At 35.7% G+C, this 21,331-nt stretch overlaps 1 protein-coding gene across 3 annotated transcripts in view; it reads right to left on the bottom strand.

Annotated features, from left to right (window-relative positions):
- Nucleotides 1-19,334: 19,334 nt before the first annotated feature.
- The window catches only part of LOC149835605 (protein KAKU4-like), a 55,935-nt gene continuing 53,938 nt past the window's right edge, over nt 19,335-21,331 (bottom strand). For 2 of the 3 annotated variants that reach the window (XM_090008617.1, XM_090008618.1), the window contains exons 8-9: nt 20,098-20,185; nt 19,335-20,012 (exon numbers count right to left, since the gene is read on the bottom strand). In XM_090008617.1, the coding sequence (XP_089864743.1) occupies nt 19,658-20,012; nt 20,098-20,185 (443 nt within the window). In that variant the 3' untranslated portion in view covers nt 19,335-19,657. The remainder of the gene's footprint in view (nt 20,013-20,097; nt 20,186-21,331) is intronic. The other variant, XM_090008619.1, reaches the window with a different exon arrangement.

Below are 21,331 nucleotides of genomic sequence, written 5' to 3'. Positions count from 1 at the left end.
GCCGAGCCTGACCAAGACATTGATGACATGATACAAATATTGGCGGATGAAAATAATATACAAATGACAATTGAAAACTCGAACCCTTAGTATGTTATATAAGATATATGAGCATTTGTTGGGTAGTAGAACTGTTTTATATTTTTACACCAATGAGACATGGTTGAATAGGTTCTCGCTCAATGAATTCTCATACAATGAAGAATAATTAAAAATCATTAAAATGGAGGCATCTTAGTTGTTGACGAGTTGCGTAACGAAAAACTTAATGATTGATAATCTTTTCAGTGACTAACAATAAGCTGAAATGATTAAAAAATTGCATTCGGTCTAAGGTTTAATGATCTTCAATATTATTATGAATTTTGGAAATAACGTTATCAAGAATAACTATAAAGCAAAATTTGTAAAGAGCTACAATAACAAAGTCACCGTCATATGCATGAAAAAGAACTTATTGACGATGGTTGATTACCCCTGAAACATCTATTGCATAAATGTACGAAAAAAATTTCTTTCAAGTAAAGAAGTATGAAAGTGAGCATACACGTGGTTGATCATTGGACAACCTTCTAATGAAAAAGTGTCTTTCAAGTAGATTTAAGGTATTATTTACAAATGCCTGCATGATAATCTATAGATAACTCCAAAAGAAATCATAAATGACATCAATCATGAGAAAAATGTAGATGTTACTTACAAACAAACATTGTGTAGATGAGAATGGATAATGGAGGAGCTATATGGCTCATTCAAAGAGTCATTCAGGATGCTTCCTGTATACTTGGATCATTTGATGAAAGCTAGCCTTAGAGCGCTAGGGTATATTCAGACTGATAAAAAAGATCAATTTAAGTACTTGTTCTTATCATTTCATCCATGCATTGATGAGTTTTCAAAATGATGTCATCTAATTCTTATGATAGATGGCAGATTCATAAAAGAAAAATACATGAGTATATTATTTTTTGACCAATAGTATTAATCATTGTGGTGAGATATTTCTAGCAACAATTGTAGTTGTAGATGAGTCAAAGAATTTATATGCATGGTTTTTGAAGCATCTAAAGAAAGAATTCATATGCTTTGATGAGTTTAGATAGTAATGAGTATTGACAGTTATCTGAGATAGTCATGTAGGGCTAAAGTATGTTGTCTCCTCCCACATGACCTAGATGTCATGTTGAATATTGCATGAAACACTTGATAAAGAACTTTGCTAAAAAGATTGGTTCACCACTTAGTGCACTTTTATGGAGTGCAATTCAAGCAACCATGAGACAAAAATGCAATTATTTTCTTTTGAAAGTCGAGGAGTAAAATGAAGTTGCATACCATTATATGGCCATTAACATGAATATGAAACATTGAGCTAGGCATCACTTTTCAACAAGAAAATATAGGTGCTTAACATCTAATATAGCAGAGAACTTCAATTCATAAATTCTCTCCGTACATGACATGCCCCTAGTGCCTCTTATTAAGATAATTTGTCTCATGCTAATAAAACTTTTTGATAAAAGAAAGAATATCAGGCAAAAAATGTCAGGCATTGTGGTGTTTGAGGTAAAAGAAAATATAGAGGCACTTAAGAGAAATACATAACAATTACATGTGTAGGTAGTGCATTATCATCGATGTTGGTACAAAGCCCACAATTGATCTCATAATTATAGTATTTGATCTAGAGAAGAAGTTATGCTCTTGTGAAGATTGACAGATTTGTGGGATTCTATGTGAACATGCGATCACATGAATTTTGTATGATAAAAAACCACTAAAGGATTACTGTGACAAGTTTCTCAGAGTTGAATCATAGCGAGTTGCATATAATACATATTCATTTCTTTCGATGGTGGATAATGACTCACTCAACCGTTCATCGACTCTTATTCATGTCTATCTATCAAAAGTGACTCATAAACTAAAGCGACCTAAGGTGAAGAGATGAATAACAAAACACAAGGATGTTATGTCATACAAGTGTAGTATATGTAGTGAAGTTGGTCACAATAGGTGAAAGCATGAATATCAATATGTTTGAGTATCTCATGTTGCAAAATGTGTATTTGTTAAGAGTTGTTGAATGAATCACTTTTATATATTTATTTAGAGCTTTTTAATGATTTACTTTAATGTCTTATGAATTCTATGCATATATTATGTAGTTTGTGATGTATATACATAAAATAAAAAGTGACAGTAGAAAGATAACCAAAGCCCCCCATCTCCAAGTAATGATCAAATTGCAGTAAGATATATAATGAAACAAGTTATGTGTGTAAAGTCAGTGGTGCTAACATGTACGCGTTATATTCATTTCTAATTTATCATGAAAACGGGTTGGTAAGAACCATGAAGATGAGCAACAACCAGAAGAACCGAATAAGCATGATTTGTATATAAAAAATATATTGAGCAATGACATAAGTGTCAGTTTTGTTTGTTTATTTATTTGTTAGGTTTGCATATAAACTCATATTAATCTACCATGAATGTATTACATTCTATGAGTTTATGTAATATTTATATAGATTTATAGAAGGACTTCAACAATACCACAAACAAGATATGATAGATGAAATGGAATTGTCAAAGACTATTTACCTTATTCCTTATTTTCCGATGAGTACATAAAGTGATAATCATCATGTTTTGCTATCGACTAATAGAAACTAACTGCTCATTATTTAATGTTCATAACAAATGATCAAAGCAACAATGATGCGAGATGAGGCTTGTTCTTTCTTGAAGAGTCACAAATTATCATATCCTTTTGAGGAATATGACAAGGTATCTATTGGACAACTTTGCATGCTTATATTTACGTTTACAATACAACAAAAATTCTATGTGCTTATGTCTTCAACTCGATTCATGTTGCAGATCTTAATTCCTCTAAACTGGAACAACCAATATTGGCCCATCTGTACTCCCAACACCAGCTTCATCTCTCAAAATGGGATTCCCAAACACCTATAGAGGTAGGTGGTATTAATTACACCTGCATTAAATACCATCTTCACTCCCATCTTTGGCTCCCAAACAGAGTCTAGAAGAAGCAACCATGGAAGCATGTGGTGCCTAGTTGCGCATGGTCTGAGTATTCATGTGCGGTCCATGGGTTTGAAAATTAAGAAACAAACATGCCAAGAGATTCCAATATATACCAACACCACATGGTATTGATACAATAAAGATCCATTCACATGTCAGGCGTCGAATGTAATTCAATTCCTGGTGTTTTGCATAGATAACAAACAAGGCAATACCTCAAAATTGGGGCACGAGCCAGAGATAGATTGAGAGAGAGAGAGAGACATGTCATGCAATGAAATATTAATCACGTCATATTGAACACCAACTGCAATCTCACTTAGGGACCATTATGAATGGCACCCAGTTGTGAGATGTGCAGTGGGGATTCAAAATGATCTGATCAAAATGTGTTTTTTACGCTCAACCTATAAATCACACGTACACATATGGCGATGGATCCAAGTGATATATGTAATAAAAAGGCTTTGAGTAAATTACAAACCACTCAGCTATTTAAAAAGTATGATTAACTTTTCATTATTACCTTCAAGAGACTTGCTTCTTTCTTAATGCACATTAAATAATGACTTAAGACACTCAAAAAATAAAATAAAATAAAATAAAATAACCACTTAAGATATACAATTCATTTTTCATCCTTATTAAATCACCCCACATTTTTGCATCCAAAAATAAAAATTGAAACCATTTAATCATGTTATTTGACTAAGAAATAATCAATTGTCTGGTTTTAGGGACCAAAGTGTCTTAGAAGCGAAGATGAAAAGTACAATCAATTAAATGTAATAACTGAAAACTTTCCACAATTCACACACACAACCTTAATTATCCAAATGTAGGTCTGTTGAGAATATGTGCCCATAAGGTAACCATTGGGAAGGGTCACCTTCAATGGTTACATGTCTACCAAGAAATAACTATAAATCTAATGGATGCAACCCTTTAGTTAGAGAAGCACTTCTCTATTGAACATGTCCCAATACAGCTCCCTTTCAAGATTATTAAAAGGGCTCTAGGGTCCGATTCTAGAATTAATGAAAAATAAATAAAAATTACAAGTTTTTGAAAAGAAAGAAACTAGATTGAAAGGCTAGAGACTGTGATTAAACCATCTATCTGCGACAATTTATCGTGTAACTGTGTACACCCTTTGACTTGGTTTGCACCTTCCGTGTGTAAATAATCTTATAGTGGTATCAAAATGCAACAAATCCATCCATGTCGGTGATTGTGAGCCCTCAGTTGGAGCCTTGTTTATCATTGAAAAAACAAAATAGAAAAAATGAAATTTAATGAAAAAGGTTAGTTAATTTTTTGTTTTGGCAAATGGTGGACCAGGGATTACCACTGTGAAAACCCAATTTTGATTTATGAAAAAAAAAAATACTCATAAAATACTATTTCCTTTTTCTCGATGACCGACATTCTCTCAGGTCGGTAGCGGTAATGTTGTTTGACTATATTTGCCACATTCTCTTTTGAGTCAAACAAACAAACAAAAATTATTTACAGAAAATTGAAAGAGATGAGGCTAAATGACTGAAAGGATTCACTCCTCTGGTCAACAAAAATTGATGACAGAGGGTTCACTTCTAGGGTTGTCGAAAAATTTTTCAAACCTTGGGTTCAGATAGTCGAAGGAAGATCAATCTAAGATGTGAAAAATCACATTCTTAGAGGAAAACATTAAAAACAAATCAGTCGCAATATTAGGTGCTAATCGCTACCAACAGACACGTTGTTACTGTTAGTGAGTCGAGGGTGATCAAACCCCCCGACAATGCCCATCATCTAGCAAGATAGCCAGAGAGAAATCTCTGTTGATTTCCTTGAAACAAGAAAACCTCAATGACCAAAAAAGTTACCACCATCTTCCTCAACTATGGGGGAACAACATCCCCGTAACATGGTCGCCGACCAGAAAGAATCATCGGCGGTAAAGCTTGATCGTGGGAGATGGGCGACCGACCAGAAGAATGAGAGAGGGGTGGTAGAGAGAAGGGGTTTAAGGTTTTTCATTTGAGAAGAAGGGTTAAGAACCCTGCCCCTTCTGTTTTTCTCTTTTAAAGTGTTATTTAATATTGTTTATGATTATATTATAATTTTAGTCTATATAGTTTATGTTATTTCATGTTTCTTGATTTTTAGAAACAAGGTTTTGTTTCTAAGAAATTTTTTCAGAGGTTCTAATTTTGAAAATTGTCAGAAGCAAGGTTATTGTTTGACGAATTTTCAAAAATAGTGTTTTGTATTTTTTTTGAAATTACAGAAAGGTAGTCAAATCTTTCTGTTTAACTCAAAAAATTATAAAAATAGTGTGATGTATTTATGTTTTAATATTTATTACACATAACCATTTTCTACTTTTTGGAAATTACAGAAAGAGGACCCTGGTTTGCAGAATACTCCCTGTAGTGAAATTCTTGATAAAAAAATTTGCATGAGATTTGTATTATTCTAATAATTTCTATTGCATGCTTAAGACTAAAACATAAACATAAGATATCTATTTAGATATTTGTGAAACTATATTGAGAATTATTAGTAGACCAAATTATTTTAAATTAATCCTAATATTTCTCTATATTTAGGCAAATAAAAAACAAAATAATTGCAATTTTAGTAATGTAATCAATATCGAATTGGAATATAATTGGTTGTGAATATGTATTTGATCAAATTTGGGTTCATATATGTGATTAACTAGACCCAAAATAGTTAGTGAGATCCATTATAATCATATCTATATTGTATTGTATGTGATGAAACATAGATTAGTTCAATGGCATTAAAAAAAAAACTTTCATATAAGTATCTTAACCAAAAACAAGATGAATGGATTGATGCGTTGTACTATGAATATAACATATGTGAAATTGAGTTGGTTCTATGAACAACTTAGGTAATTATCCATTAAAATTGAATCACCTTATTGAGGTTGGATTGATTGTCATTTCGAATCAAATCATGCATTTTGGATTGCATTGTGTATATATTGATAAAAAAATGAACATAATCAGATCCAATGAGTTATATTAGTAACCATATCGGATCCATCATGAGAAACTATTTCAGATTATGTCATGATGATCTGGCCTAATCAGATATGATGAATTGCATTAGATCCATTTAGATGAGGTTGTGTGAAACTGGGTAACTTAGTTTTGAACATGATTAATCCAATTTTGGCAAAGTTAGTTCAAGGTTAGAACATATAAGATATAGTGAACCTTGTTTGGATCTATTTACACCAAATTGGATTTATAGATATGTGATCAGAATTAGAAGATCTTATTCGAGTCATGTATCTCATACTTAATCAGCTTGGATTCAGTATATTGGTTCAAATGTGATGGATTGTATGCTTAGTCAGTTTGAATGAGCCCAAATCATGCTTATTGTGATTGAATCAGAATCATGACAAGACTGTTAGACCCGTTTGATGATTCAATCTAAATGGGCCTTAATAGATTGCTCGATGTTGTATGAACTAGATTATATTCAGTCAAATCAGATTGGATTTGAATAGACCTAGTTGAGACAGTTTAATTTATTTGAACCAGTTTTTGTCAAGATTGAACCAGATAGAATCCAATCACTGAGGATTATATCTTCTTTGATTGAACTAGTTATATCAGGTCAATCCTTATTAATCATATATATTAGTTGGTTTAAATAAATGATAATTAGTCTTGATTATTATGGTTGGTTCAAATCAATGATAATTAATCATGAAAATTAATTATAATGGTTGACTCAAGTCAATGATAATTAATCTTGGCTGAATGAATTAGATCTCATGTGTTTGTCCATGTAATTTAGAAACTAAAAATTTGGCTCAAACTCATGCAATATATATATTAGGATCGAGTCAAGATACTTACCCACATGAGTAAGTTTGAAGATGGATCAAAAAAAGCATAATGGAAGTAAGGAATGTTTTATGTACCTATGTGTTTGGGATAACTTTGGTCTAAGTGATATATTGGATCAAAAGAATATCACGTCAAATTAGGATCCATATTGACATTATGAGATTTAGGATTGCTTTATGACATTGCATGCTTTGTTGGATATACTATATTGGTGATCCAGGTTTTGTTTTGAGCATATTCATGTGTGAATTATTATTTAGACTATAGTTGAATCATGATAACCCATAATTAAGCATACAAATGAACATGATACATAATCAGTTCAGATTTATAGAATTGTTTAATTATGTGTTTGTATCAAGTCTATTTTGAATGTCTGGATAATAATATCTCAAGTTGATATGAATAAGTAAAATCCATAATAACATTGAGATTCAAAACATTTTTAGGGTTACACTTTATGAATGATCCGTGATTTGTTATAAAATTATGTGATGGGTTTGAATAGTTGGGTGTTGGATATTTTTGGATCCACATATGTAATGAATTTAGACTATAGTCAAATCCTATATAACCCATGGTTTTGCTTGAGTTATCTAACCTTGCATGAAGATTAAATTTTAACTTGATGATAACATCTCAAGTGAATTTTATGACCCATATTAATCCATTGGAATGAATATACTAATAAGTAGGATTTAGACTAAAGTCAAAATCCTACATGACCCATGATTGAATGCATAACCAACTGAATATGTTCTATGTTCAAATATAATATTATATTATTTGATTTAGATGGTAATCATATGAATTTAGACAATAGTCAAATTTTGTATGATATATAATGTCTTTGAAATAAACTTAATGTCTATCTTGTTTGGTTTGGTGAGAATATCTCAAGCTGGATTTGGATATGAATTGAACACAATAAACTTGTTCTTAACTTTATGTATGGATCTAAGCTAATATTTTAAATATTCATGTGATATTTTGTATGTCAAGAGACATAAAATGAATTTATAGCCTTTGACATAATCAATGTGATAAGATAGAAAAAGAATCTTTCATCGAGTTTGGTTCTAATTCATATTAAATTGGTTTTGTCCTAAGAAATAATACATATGTTTGACATGAAAAGTTTTACATTAATAAATTAATATGCATGGAAAAGGTGGAAGCAAAATTTTTGTTTTGTTTTTTCATGTGAATATTTGTTTGGAAATAATGATAAACAATCATCATGTATTAAGCTCTTTAAATAGTTTGTTGTATGAAAAGCTAACAAAATATCACAAGGTTAATGCATAGTGTGCAATATAAATTAGATATTTCAGTTTATGATGATTTGAATCTACACACACACACACACACACACACACACACACACACACATATATATATATATATATATATATATATATATATATATATATATATATATATATATATATATATATCAATCCAAGGTTATCAAGAAGTGATAGGCTTGATTAGAACATATTTTGTAAATATGTGATAAATAAAAGATACATGTTTGGAAATGCACACAATATTGATTTTCTTTTATGTTTGAATGGTGCACATGGGTTGTAAGATCCATGAATTTTTTGTAATATTTTGAGTTAAATATATTTTACATATATTCATCATTTTAATTTAAGGATGCAAAATAAAAAAAATTTATGAGCCAGCTATGCTTAGGATATATACACGAACCTCCTCAGTGATTTTTACCAAAACCGTTTGGAGAACCATACTGAATCCGTTAAGAAAAATGAGAGGTTTTGTACAAACCAATCCGCTTAGTCTCAATGAGATGAATCCTGTGACAAATATCAGTGGGCCTCTGAACCATGCGATCCCCAGTAAATATTTTTGGGTCCCACAACATATCTTGTGGGGACATAAATGTTATTTAGTTACTAATTTTTTAAGTTTTATGATATGATAAGCTTCTTGTCACATCACCTTAAAGGCCATTAATGCTTTCGGGTATAGATTTGGATCAGATCTGACACATATCCGGACCCATAATCCATTTGAAAGTCTATAAATAGAAGTGAACCCTCTTTGAAAATCAGAATTTTCTTTTTCAAGGTTGCTCTCTTTCCCTCTTCCTTAATTCTTCATTTCCTTCTTGCTTTCTTGTTTGAGTTAACGCCACTTGACCTTAACCGAGCTCACTTGGGGTGAACTCGAACCTACTTGACCTAGACCGAACTTACTTGACCTTAACCAACCCACTTTAGGGTGAGCTCGAGCCTACTTGGGTTGACACCACTTGACCTTGATCAAATCTATTTGACCTTGACCACGCCCACTTGGGGTGAGCTCGAACCACACCAAGAAGGGTTGACCTCAACTACCTTTTGAACCTTGTTGGACTGAACCAAACCTTGGTTTGGATTTTCCTTAACCCAAACTTGTCTCAAACCTAGTTGGTCGAACCTACCTTTAGCTAAGCTAGGTCTGACCTGCTCTATGACGATTTATCTCTTTCTTTCTCGCTCTTTTTGTGAGTCAAATGCATGAGGGTGTACTCCACGAGTCAGCGCCACATCCACCACTCTTTCTTATCTTTCCTACTTACTTTTACGTGAACCAGCCTTATCATGATCGTACCGAATGAGAGTACATGCCAGTCACAACTTGAGCGGCCTTACGTTCAAGCTTAGCCTCATCTACAAATAATAAGGTAGGATCGTACACCAAAGACATCAATATTAATGTGTTAAAAATTATGCTTCGTTTACGGTGTGGTTACCCCCCGTATGCCTTTCTAACTTCACGTGTTCACACATACGCTCACCTGCACCCTTGTCTATCCCTCTTGTGTGAAGCAAACATGTTCTTAGATGTCAGAGTGTTGATGCCACCTGCATCGACCTGCATGTTGTTACGCCCTTGCTACGCTCGACATCATAAGCAAAAATCCTATTTCAGCCTTGGTTCACGCCATGTAGGCCACTGTGAGTGCTTTCACCGGTGTCCACTCGTGTGTCCTTGCGAGTGTGTCCTTGCGACTACATCCCTACTTATTTAATACATATACTATGTACTTTTCTTATGTAATTTATTTAGACATGCATGCTATTACGCACTCAAGCCATTTGTTTATGCATTTGTTTGGGCATGTACGCATTTCTCATACACTATCATGCTTATTCTATGATTACGTGCACATCTATTTGGGCATGTACACTTTTTTGTGCATCATCATGTTTTTACGTAATACTTGGACTTTATATGCATAGACATAATATATATTATACGTATTTATTTGGCACAAATGCATTTAGCGTACTTGCTATGTTTAGTAAATATAATTGTGCAATAGTAGCGTATATGTATAGGATATACGTATAGTGACTGATTCTAAGTGATTAAGCCCTTCAAATACCCCTATCCCATGCAAAAAGATGCTTGATGAATCAGATTTATGCAAAACACTGAAGGGCATCAGGTTTTTTACGTAATCACTTAAGTTACCAGCCTGAGGCCTAATTAAGGCCAAGGTTTTCGATAAACTACAAAAGATGCAACATAAGCATGGCAATATGCATCTCTTCAATAAACGTAAAAGATTTTTATTTCATTAAGGCATTAGGATGCCAAATTTTCTGCCTCATTCAGTGAAGTGCTAGCATAAGCTAAGGATAATCAAGCAAAGATAACAATATTATGCTTTCATAGGAACATATATTATGTGGGACCTCGTCCTGGATGACTTGGTCTAATGTGGCTCAAACAAGCATGATACTTGTAAGCACCGTAGTGCCAGAGTAGTTGATCTGCCTCGAGCAGGCAAAGTACTTGTAAGCGTTGTTGTGCCAGAGTAGGTTTTGCCTAAATTAGGCAAAGTACTCATAAGCATCATTGTGCTAGAGTAGTTGCACCTCTTCAAGCTTATGCTCATAAAGCTAATAAGGCTTGAGTAGTTGATCAAAGATGACCGTATCATATGCATGCTTTTATGATCTGCCATTTTGGGAGAGGTACTCATAAGTGCCGCTGTACGCGGTAAGTTATCCACCCAAATGGGTGAAGCGCTCGTGAAGGCTGAAGGCGCCAAGGGAGATGTTTGCATGCATATACAAAAACATAATGATGGTCGCCACTCACACAAGCAAAGACTTATGCTTCAGACTGACTGAATTGGGTTGGGTTTATATTTCTCTTCGTACGTGATGCATTAGTTTGCTAAAAGACACTTGTCATTCCTATAATCAGGATTATATCGTCGAACCCATTCAAGACTTATGCTTATCATGGAAATGATGGTGGTACCACTCGAGTGACATATATTATTTTGGACCAAAGTGTTTAACGGTCTCCCATCACTTAGAGGTTAGGAGGTCAAGTTATCCATTAGTCCTAGGTGATAGACCCAACTACTGCAGTAACAAGATGCATCTGAAATAACCTTAGCATTGGGTTCTCCCAGCAAGAGTGTTGCCCCGCTTTGGATAGGGTCATTTAGGCATCTGAGCACAAAAATACATAGCATAAAAGATACCAAAATGTTTCATTTGATGCCGAGGTAGGTTCCCCCACATACTAGGGTGTGAACTAGTAATTATCAAAACAATGCATTAATTGTAGGTTTACTGACGAACGAATGAATGAATAGATGTACATTAGTGCTATTCATGAATCGCTTTATGTAAGGTACTTGTCTCAGTATACTATTGGACTAAATGGGTTAAAGAACCAACTTGTCTTCAGATGGTTAAGATGAGCTCAAGGAGCTCATGCTTCGGTATATGGGGTACCTGTGAATGATATTACGCTAAGTCGTGGAGACTTGAGCTATGATCAGAAATGGATGTTTTCAAACCACAGCCCTTGAGTGGCCAATTTTGTTTTATATTATACTTGTTTGGAACTAAAATGCTTTCCTAGCAGACCAAAATGATATTGACTCCATTTTTGGGAAAATTTAGGTAGTTGACCTGCTGTGCGAGTTACAAAGTAGAGCGACATCGAGATCCAGGGTTTCACCAAAATGTTACTTATGTTTGCTCATATACTCTGTTTATTATAGTACTGCTTTACTAAGCAGTAGCATTTTGTAATAAAGCCTTGTAAATAAAATGTTTTGGTTTGCTTAAAGTTTGAGTATGTTGTTGGATAAATAATTGTTAAGTCTAAAATTTTGACAAGTTGAAATCGGAGGCGTTATAGAATTGGTATGAGAGCATAAGTTTGAGAAGCCTGGTTTAAGAACCGCTATGCTCACGACATCGCACTATAAGTACTTATTTCAAGACTCTAACTTTGAAAAATATTTTCAAATATAAATAACATCTCACGACTCGAGTGGCTATTGCTATCAATGTCAAATTATGCATTCAGAGTGACTTTGTCCGCTCAAATTCGAAGAATGCTAGTTCTGTAGGGAAGAAAGGCATTTTGAGAACAAATGTCAAAAGAAACACACCCATGACATGGGTCAACGAGCAATGTATGGTCTCAAGACCATGGCCTCGTGCATCAGTGAAACCCAAAACTCCAATTGAGGGAGTTGTGCCTTATTAGCTTCGGTAAAAATATCGAGTTTGAGAGAAGACGAACATGCCTTTACTACTTTGGTTTGCGACTCGCCAAGCTACCTCCCAATGGCCTATATGGGCCATAAAATTCACCAAGTTACAACTCATTTTAGTCACTGATTGATATCTCAAACTCACAGAGTTACCATCCATCACCGTCTCAGTATGAACAAGCTTTGCTAGTGTACACCCCAGCCTCACCGACTCATACGTAGACATCATCTGAATATACTCTAAATGTACCGACTCCAACTCATCTTCCTTTGCCCAAGCCTAGGCACTTTGGGAATAGACTGACCTTTTTGAGGTTGTTTAGTTTGAAAAAGAAACCCAGTTCTTAAACTGGTCATTTTTTTGAGTAAGTAGACTCATGTGTGATGTTTTTTGCCACTTATGTCCACCAATAGTGCGAGACTTTGTAAATACGACAATGTGTGTGTGCTTTTGCAAATCAAATATATGAATGTGACCTTGTTTGATATGTACAATCAAAAGAATAAACCGTGTTGGTTGTACTTTTGAAATAAAAGGATGGTTCCCACAAGAAAGAGGACCATACCGAGCAAGAATTCAGGTACCCAGAGGTTTCTCTTAGAAACCCTCAACAACATGGCTAAGACCATATGAGAGACAAGGCAAACACAAGTCCCACATCGCAATGAGAACATGAGATGAATCATGTATGAAAGATTCTTTAAACTAGATCTGCCAGTGTTCGCTAGAAAAGTCGATCAAGAGCTTATGGAGAGTTGGATTGAAGAGACAGAACATGCATTCCAAGTATTAGCGATGCGCGAGAAAAAGAAAATAGGTTTTGTAACCTATCGTCTTAAGTATAATGCACAGAAGTGGTGGGACACCAACAAACAAATCCAGTTTTAAGGAAAAGAGGTCATCCCATGGGAGGATTTTCGGAAGGCCTTTCTCGATAACTACTTCCCTCTGCACTACAGAAATGAAAAGAAGATAAATTTTTTGGAGTTGGGACAAGGCAGTATGAGAATAATCATCTACACTACCAAGTTTCAAAATCTAGAACAATACTGTCGTATGTTATTCGAAACTGACAAGGAGAGGGCAAACAAGTATGTTCGGGGGTTGAATAAGGGATTGCAGACTCATGTACTAATGAGTATGCCACAGACATTCCAAGTTATCGTGACAACAACTGCCAAGCTGAGTGAGGACTGAGAACAATCCAAGGGAATCATAGGAAAAAAATCAGCTGAGAATAAGCGGAACAATAAGAGGTCATTCTAAGGTGGGCCGGTATCACAACCATCTTCCCATAAGGAGTTTCGGGGAAATAACTTCGCTTCATTGACCAAGTGGTCACTGCAGATGAAAAGAGCCTCTCAACCCCGCCAGCAGTCCAACTTTAGTTGCTCGAAGTGTAGTACATATCACCCCGGAGAAGCATGTCTGCACAATACAGGTGGTTACCTGTATTATGGTAACATGGCCACTTTATGAAAGAGTGTCGCAAGAAGGCCATGGACGATCAGTGAAGAAATACCAGGCAACACAACCCTCCCAACAACTGCAACAACATCCTTCGTCCCATCGGCCACAACCACCAAAGCAGATAGAGTTGAAACCAACAGTGGGATATGGAGTTGAAACCAACGATCGAACAACTCGCCAATGACGATTTGATCGAAGGTACCATATTTATCAATGACCATGCTACATTTGTTTTATTTGATTATGGAGCCACCCATACCTTTATCTCCTACAATTTTGTCGATCAACTCCATATCCCAATGGAGCCACAGGATCATGTGTTCGAAGTGTCTAACCTGTTAGGTCATTGCATTATTATAAAAATAAAAAATATGTAAAGAATCTGAATGTAGAGCTAGAGGGGCATCATTTTCTTACTAATGTGGTTCTACTCTATATGATAAAGTACAATGCTATTTTGGGCATGAGTTGGTTAGGCCAAAATCATGCTAAAATCTTATGTCGCAATGAAAGTCTATAAATAGAAGTGAACCCCCTTTGAAAATCAGAATTTGCTTTTCCAAGGGTTGCACTCTCTCCCTCTTCCTTGCTTGTTCCTTTTATTCTTGGTTTCTTGCTTGGGTCAACATCATTTGACCTTGACCGAGCCTACTTGGGGTGAGCTCGAACCTACTTGGCATTAACCGAGTCCACTTGACCTAGACTGAACCTAATTGACCTTGGCCTAGCCTACTTGGGTTGACACCACTTGATCTTGATGAAGCTCACTTGGGGTGAGCTCAAACCTAGCCAAGAAGGGTTGACCTCGACTACCTTTTGAACCTTGTTGGACTGAACCAAACTTAGGTCCGAATTTTCTCTAACCCAAACTAGGCTCAAACCTAGTTGGTCAAACCTACCTTGAGCTAAGCTAGGTCTAACTTGATCTTTGTCGATTTATCTCTCTTTCTCACTCTTTTCGTGAGCCAAGTGCGTGAGGGTGTACGTCGCGAGTCGGTGCCACCTCCACCATACTTTTTTCTCTTTCCTACTTACATTTATGTAAACCGACCTTGTCATGACCATACCGGATAAAAGTACGTGCTGGCTATGACCCAAGATCGGCCTTACGTTCAAGCTTAGTCTCATCTACAAATAACAAGGTAGGATCATACGTTGAAGGCATCAATATTAATGTGTTAAAATTCATGCTTCTTATACGGTGTGGTTACCCCCCATACGCCTTTCTAACTTCATGTGTGAACAAGTATGCTCAGTCGTGCCCTTGTCTAGCCTCTATGTGTATAGCAAACATGCTCTCAGATGGCATAGTGTTGATGCCACTTGCATCGACCTACATATTGCTATGCTCGACATCGTACGCAAAAATCGGGTCTCAGCCCTTGGTTGATGCTTGCATCAGTGTCCACTGTCATGTCCTTACGACTACGTTCTCACTTATCTGATACATATAGTATGTACTTTCGTTCTACAATTTATTTAGGTAGGCATGCTATTCTGCACCCAGGCCATGCATTTATGCATTTGTTTGGGCATATATGCATTTCCCGTATACTACAATGCTTATTCTACGATTAGGGATGACAATGGACCAGGGAGAAATGGGGCCCCACCCCATTTGGACTAGAGATGGAGGACATGAAATGGGGAATGGACCGAAAATGGAAGATAAAATCAAAACCCGTGCGGGGATAGACTTACTTTTTCCCCTACTTCGTTCGGTCCCCGATCCTCGTTAAGAAAAATATGATTATACCCTTATGCATATTATAAAATTATATACATATATATTTCTAACCCTAACATAAAACCCTTTCTCGAATCTCTTATCTCTCCTCTAATGAGCCGCGCGAGCTCCCCTTTCTCTCCTCGTTAAGAAAAATATGATTATACCCTTATGCATATTATAAAATTATATATATACATATATTTCTAACCCTAACATAAAACCCTTTCTCGAATCTCTTATCTCTCCTCTAATGAGCTGTGCGAGCTCCCCTTTCTCTCTTCTCCTTCCTCTAAGGGAGAAGGTGGCAGCAACGGAAGGACCAAAGAAACATGGACCCACCTCGCCTTGCCTCGTTTGGATTAGGGATGGAGGACATGAAACTGGGAATAGAAGTTAAAATCAAAACCTGTGCGGGGATGCAGGGCAAAATTTTGAGACGGGTTGGAGGTGGAGACCTTGTCCCCCAGTCCTGCTCAGGCCCATTGCCATCCCTATATACGATTACATTCACACTTATTTGGGTGTGTACACATTTTTTTTGCATCGCCATGCTTTTATGTAATGCATAGATATAGTATATACTATACATATTTATTTGGCACATATGCATTTAGCGTACCTGCTCTTCTTAGAAAATATAATTGCGCAATAGTAGCATATATGAATAGAATATACATATGGTAACTGATTCCAAGTGTTCAAGCACTTCAAATATTCTTATCCCGTGCAAAATGATGTTTGACGAAGAAATCCCTAAGTGAAGGGTTTCAGATTTGCGCAAAACACTGAAGGGCTTTAGGTTTTTCACGTAATCACTTAAGTCACTAGCCCAAGGCCAAATTAAGACTAAGGTTTTTGATAAACCACAAAAGATGCAATGTAAGCACAACAATGTGCATCTCTCTAACAAACGTAAGAGATTTTTGTTTTGTTAAGTTGTTACGATGCCAATTTTTTTGCCTCAATTGGCAAAGTTCTCGCACGAGCAAAGGATGCTCAAGAAAAGATGACATGATTATGCCTTCATATGAAGGCATGTTGTTTGAAACCATGCTCTAGATGACTCAGTCTAATTTGCTTCAAATAAGCATGATACTCATAAGAGCCATAGTGCCACAATAGTTAATCTGCCTCGAGCAGGCAAAGTACTCGTAAGCGTCGTTGTGCCAGAGTAGGTTTTGCCTAAATTAGGTGAAGTACTTGTAAGCACCATTGTGCCAGAGTAGTTATCTACCCGAATGGGTGAAGCACTCATGAAGGTCAAAGGCGTCAAGAGCGATGCCTACATGCATATAAACAAATGTAATGATGGTCCTCACCCACACGAGCAAAGGCTTACGCTTCAGACTGACTGAATTATGTTGGGTTCTTCTGGTAAGAGTGCCACCCCACTTTGGACAGGGTCATTCAGGCATCTGGGCACAAAAATACATAGTATAAAGATACTTAGATGTTTCATCTGATGCCAAGGTAGGTTCCCCTATGTACCAGGATGTGAACTACTAAATATCAAAACAATGCATTATTTGTAGGTTTATTGACGAATAAATAAATGGACAAATGTATGTTACTGTTATTTATGCATCACCTTATGTAAGGTACTTGTCTCGGTACACTGTTGGACCGAATGAGTGAATGACCCAACTTGTGTTCACATGGTTAAGATGAACTCCAAGAGCTCATGCTTTGGTACATGGATACCTGCGAACGATACTATGCTAAGTCATAAAAACTTGAGCTACGATCTGAAATGAATGTTTTCAAACTATGGCCCTCGAGTGACCAATTGTGTTTTAATATATTACACTTGTTTGAAACTAGAATGCTTTCCTACAAGACTGGAATGGTATTGACCTTGTTTTTTGAAAATCCAAGTAATTGACCTGTTGTGCGAGGTACAAAGCAGAGCGACATCGAGATCCAAAGTTTCACCAAACTTACTTATGCATGCTCATAAACTCTGTTTATTATAGTATTGCTTTACTAAGCAATACCATTTTGTAATAAAGATTTATAAAATGTTTTGGTTTGCTTAAAGTTTGAGTATGTTGTTAAAGACATAATTGTGCCCCGCCCAACGTTTTCTAAACTAATAACCAACCATCGTCTATCTGCTGCATTAAAAAAAATCTAAAATTTTGATAAGTTTTTATTCTGAAAATCCGGGATGTTACATGAATAGTGAGAGTTTAGTTTACCAATAAAATGGTATGTGTATTAATCATGAATCCATGCAAGTGGTGAATGTTTTAACTAATGTGATATAATTGTTATCTGTAAGTCAGGGTGTACTATACTGACTTAGTATATACTATGTGCAATGATGATCCAAGATGTCTTCAAGTCATGAAAGATTCATAAGGCCTATTTGACCAAATTTGTATATAAAGTATAATGAAAAATTGATTATATAAGATAAGACAATGTTATTGATATGTAATGCATGAGCAAAAACGTGCTGAAAATTCACTATAGTGGTACTTTACATAAGAGTATATACTTGCTTACTCTATTAAGATTTTGATGCATTATTTGTACTAAGGGTTATTGATAAAATGATGATTAAAAGTTCGATATATGTGAGATAGAGATGACTTGAATCATGATAATGAAATACGAGCAAAAAAAAAAACTCAGGATGTCATGAAAATTTCAGTGTATATAAATAAGTCTCAATCATTGATATGCATGTTAACATGAAAACTCATATATCTTGAGGATAGTTATTCTCAAGATATTATGAAAAACTTATTTTATGCATGAAATGATAAGTTTAAAATGAGTATACAATTTCACATATCCATAAAAAGTATATGATGATGATTAGTATAACAACTAATATCATAAATAATTTTATTGCATGCGAATTATATCTCATAAATAGATAATTAACCCTTTGCTTGGTGCATGACATGAAAATGAAAAACAATAGATTATTTACTTTCATGTGATATGAAAGTAAATTAAGAAACCTTGAAAACAAATGACCTTTAAGGCATTAGTTGGAGAAAACTCTAATAAAGTCTTATGAAGAACATATGAAAAAATCACAAAATACATGACTAGCATACAAATAATATTAGTCTTATAAGGTATGAATGAAAAAAACGCAAAATGCATGACTAACATACAAATAAGATACGTGTACCAATGCAAAACCCACAAATGAGCAAGCTTGGTAGCACAACTTGCAATTTATAAAGTAAAAAATGTTGAGAATATATGACCATAAGGTAACCATTGAAAAAGGTCACTATCCCAAGAGATAACTATAAATGTATGAGATGCAACCCTTAAGTCAAAGAGGCACTTCTTCATTGAACAAGTCCTAATCCAGTCCTCTTTTAGAATTATTAAAAGGGAACCAAGGGCCAGTTCTAGAGTTTATTAAAAAAAAAATATTACAAGTTTCTAAAAAGGAAACTGGATTGAAAGGCTAGAGGTTGTGATTAAACCATCTGTCCATAGCAATTTATTGTGTAACTACATACGCCCTTCGACTCGGGTTGGCACTTTCCGCGCATAAAGAATCTTACGGGATCAGACTTGTTCCAATAATTCTAAAACAGCTCGGATCCAGACTAAGTTTGGACTAATTAAATCATTCCCAAAAACACATAATAGCAGTCATTCTACTCATTGACAGACAAATGGTCACAGAATGTTGACTTGAAGAGATCAACTAGTATCCTTTTTCACAACAAAAGTCCAATAGATCCAAGCAGATCTGGTAACTAGCCGTGGTTTCTAAGTTGATAAAATTACAAATTTCAGAAGAAAACCCACACAATAGCAAGCACCCTCAAATTTCACTATTTCTGATCTAATTTAATCTGATAATGATAAAACAAACAGGCTATGCCATGAAAATGTTCTATATAGGATTACAAAAGAGAAATCAGCTAGAAAAACCTGCTGGAATTCCCAGAATAATGTACAGCTATTGGTACAACAGGTGCTTGACAAAATGGATCCTGTCATTGCCGTGCTTCCTGCCCAATTCTGCGTCCTTGCCCACCTTTGTACGTGCTAGCTTTCCTTCCTCGTCCTCGACCTGCAACACCAGTGCTTGTTTTCTTAGAAGGGTAAGTTCCCTGACCTAATTTCTTCTTGGCACGTGATTTCTCTTCCATCTTCCCAGTTCTGTGGTTTGGCTGCTCGTCCATAAGCAGACCAGCTCGATCCACTGGCACCTCAACAATAGACTGGGTTAGCAGTCCACAAGCCTGAACTGCATCTCCACTAGCGGATACACCATTACTACTGCTGGCCGGACCCAAACACCCCAAATCAGGTCCTCTACAGGTTGCTTCCTCATCCACTCCTGCAGAGCTGAGCAAAAAGAACAGGAAAGATTGATGAACTCCACAGCATGAGAGATCGGTGAAATAATGGATACTGAGCAGTTAGAAATTACACAAGTGGTGAAGACTTAAATCCATTATCCGCAATTTTGCTTGCACTATCCACCACTGGCTCAGAGCTTCCTCCCTTTTTTCTCATGTCTGGATATTTCTCACGTCATATAAGTTTCACCAAATAATGTATGAGAGAAACTAAGGTGTGGAGAAGTAAAAATACCCTATATATCCAGAGTCTTACATGGTACCTAAATAATGCAAACAAGGCACTCATTCGTGGAGAGGAAGCCACAGACGTAAGATTTGAATGATCTATAGATATGATAGTTAAGAACAAACCAACAGAGATCTTATTTGGTAGGTGCTCAATACAGAATGTCATCATGCATTCTCAATGAAAATAAAACTGGTGCACACTGGAGTAATTCTACATTGAGACAAGCAAACTGGCAGTAAAATCAAATCAACAACAAACTTGCAAAAATTACATTAACTGATCAAGTAGAAATGAGAAACAAACACCAACCGAACTTGCTGCAACTTTTGAATTTTTAACAGTCAGGAGCTCTAGCCAAGATTTTTCAAGATATTAGTAGATGAGAAACAAGGTCCTTAGTTTCCAACAATGTGTTTCCATGTGTCCAACACCTCACACAAAAGAGAAAGCGAGCCTGCTATTCATATACATTTTACACTTAATCACCATAATCTTTGCCATTAGTGACTAGACAAACTGTTAGTCCCATTATTATATAAAGGTACATCAAAAGAAGAGGTACCCAGCAAAATGATTCTTCAATAAAGCAGTTTCTCCATCACGGATCATCTAAAATGACGTGACAAGGCCATGCAGTAATTTGCCTCCATGCCACCACACACATACCCTCTATTACTTCCAAAACATGCTTTACAAGGGTGAGTGTCTACCTGCTAACTTGCTTAACCTGAAGAAAAGATAGTTCAAAGAGTTCCCCTAAATCCAGGAGGGCAGATCAGGTGCAATCACATTGCACACTTTGAGTGTGTCACTGCAACTGTCCACCCTCCACCTCTGGGATACAGCCTGTCAGCTGTGGGGCCCAACAGAAGATGGAGGGTGTATCAGGCGCAGCGGCACACTAAAGTGCCAATGTGATTGCACCTGATCTGCCATCTAAATCCAGCAATCTGAGAAATATGTGCATGTTGTCATGTTTATCCTTTCACACCAGTGCAGGGGTACAACAAAGGTGATGCTAGAAAGCTAAAGAAGATTGGTGGTATCACATTGTGAAAATTTAATCAATTGGC

Source organism: Nuphar pumila, chromosome 6, assembly GCF_984573655.1.
Source record: "Nuphar pumila chromosome 6, dmNupPumi1.hap1.1, whole genome shotgun sequence".
In the NCBI taxonomy this organism is placed as follows: Eukaryota; Viridiplantae; Streptophyta; class Magnoliopsida; order Nymphaeales; family Nymphaeaceae; genus Nuphar; species Nuphar pumila.
This window is presented reverse-complemented; position numbering and strand designations above follow the sequence as displayed.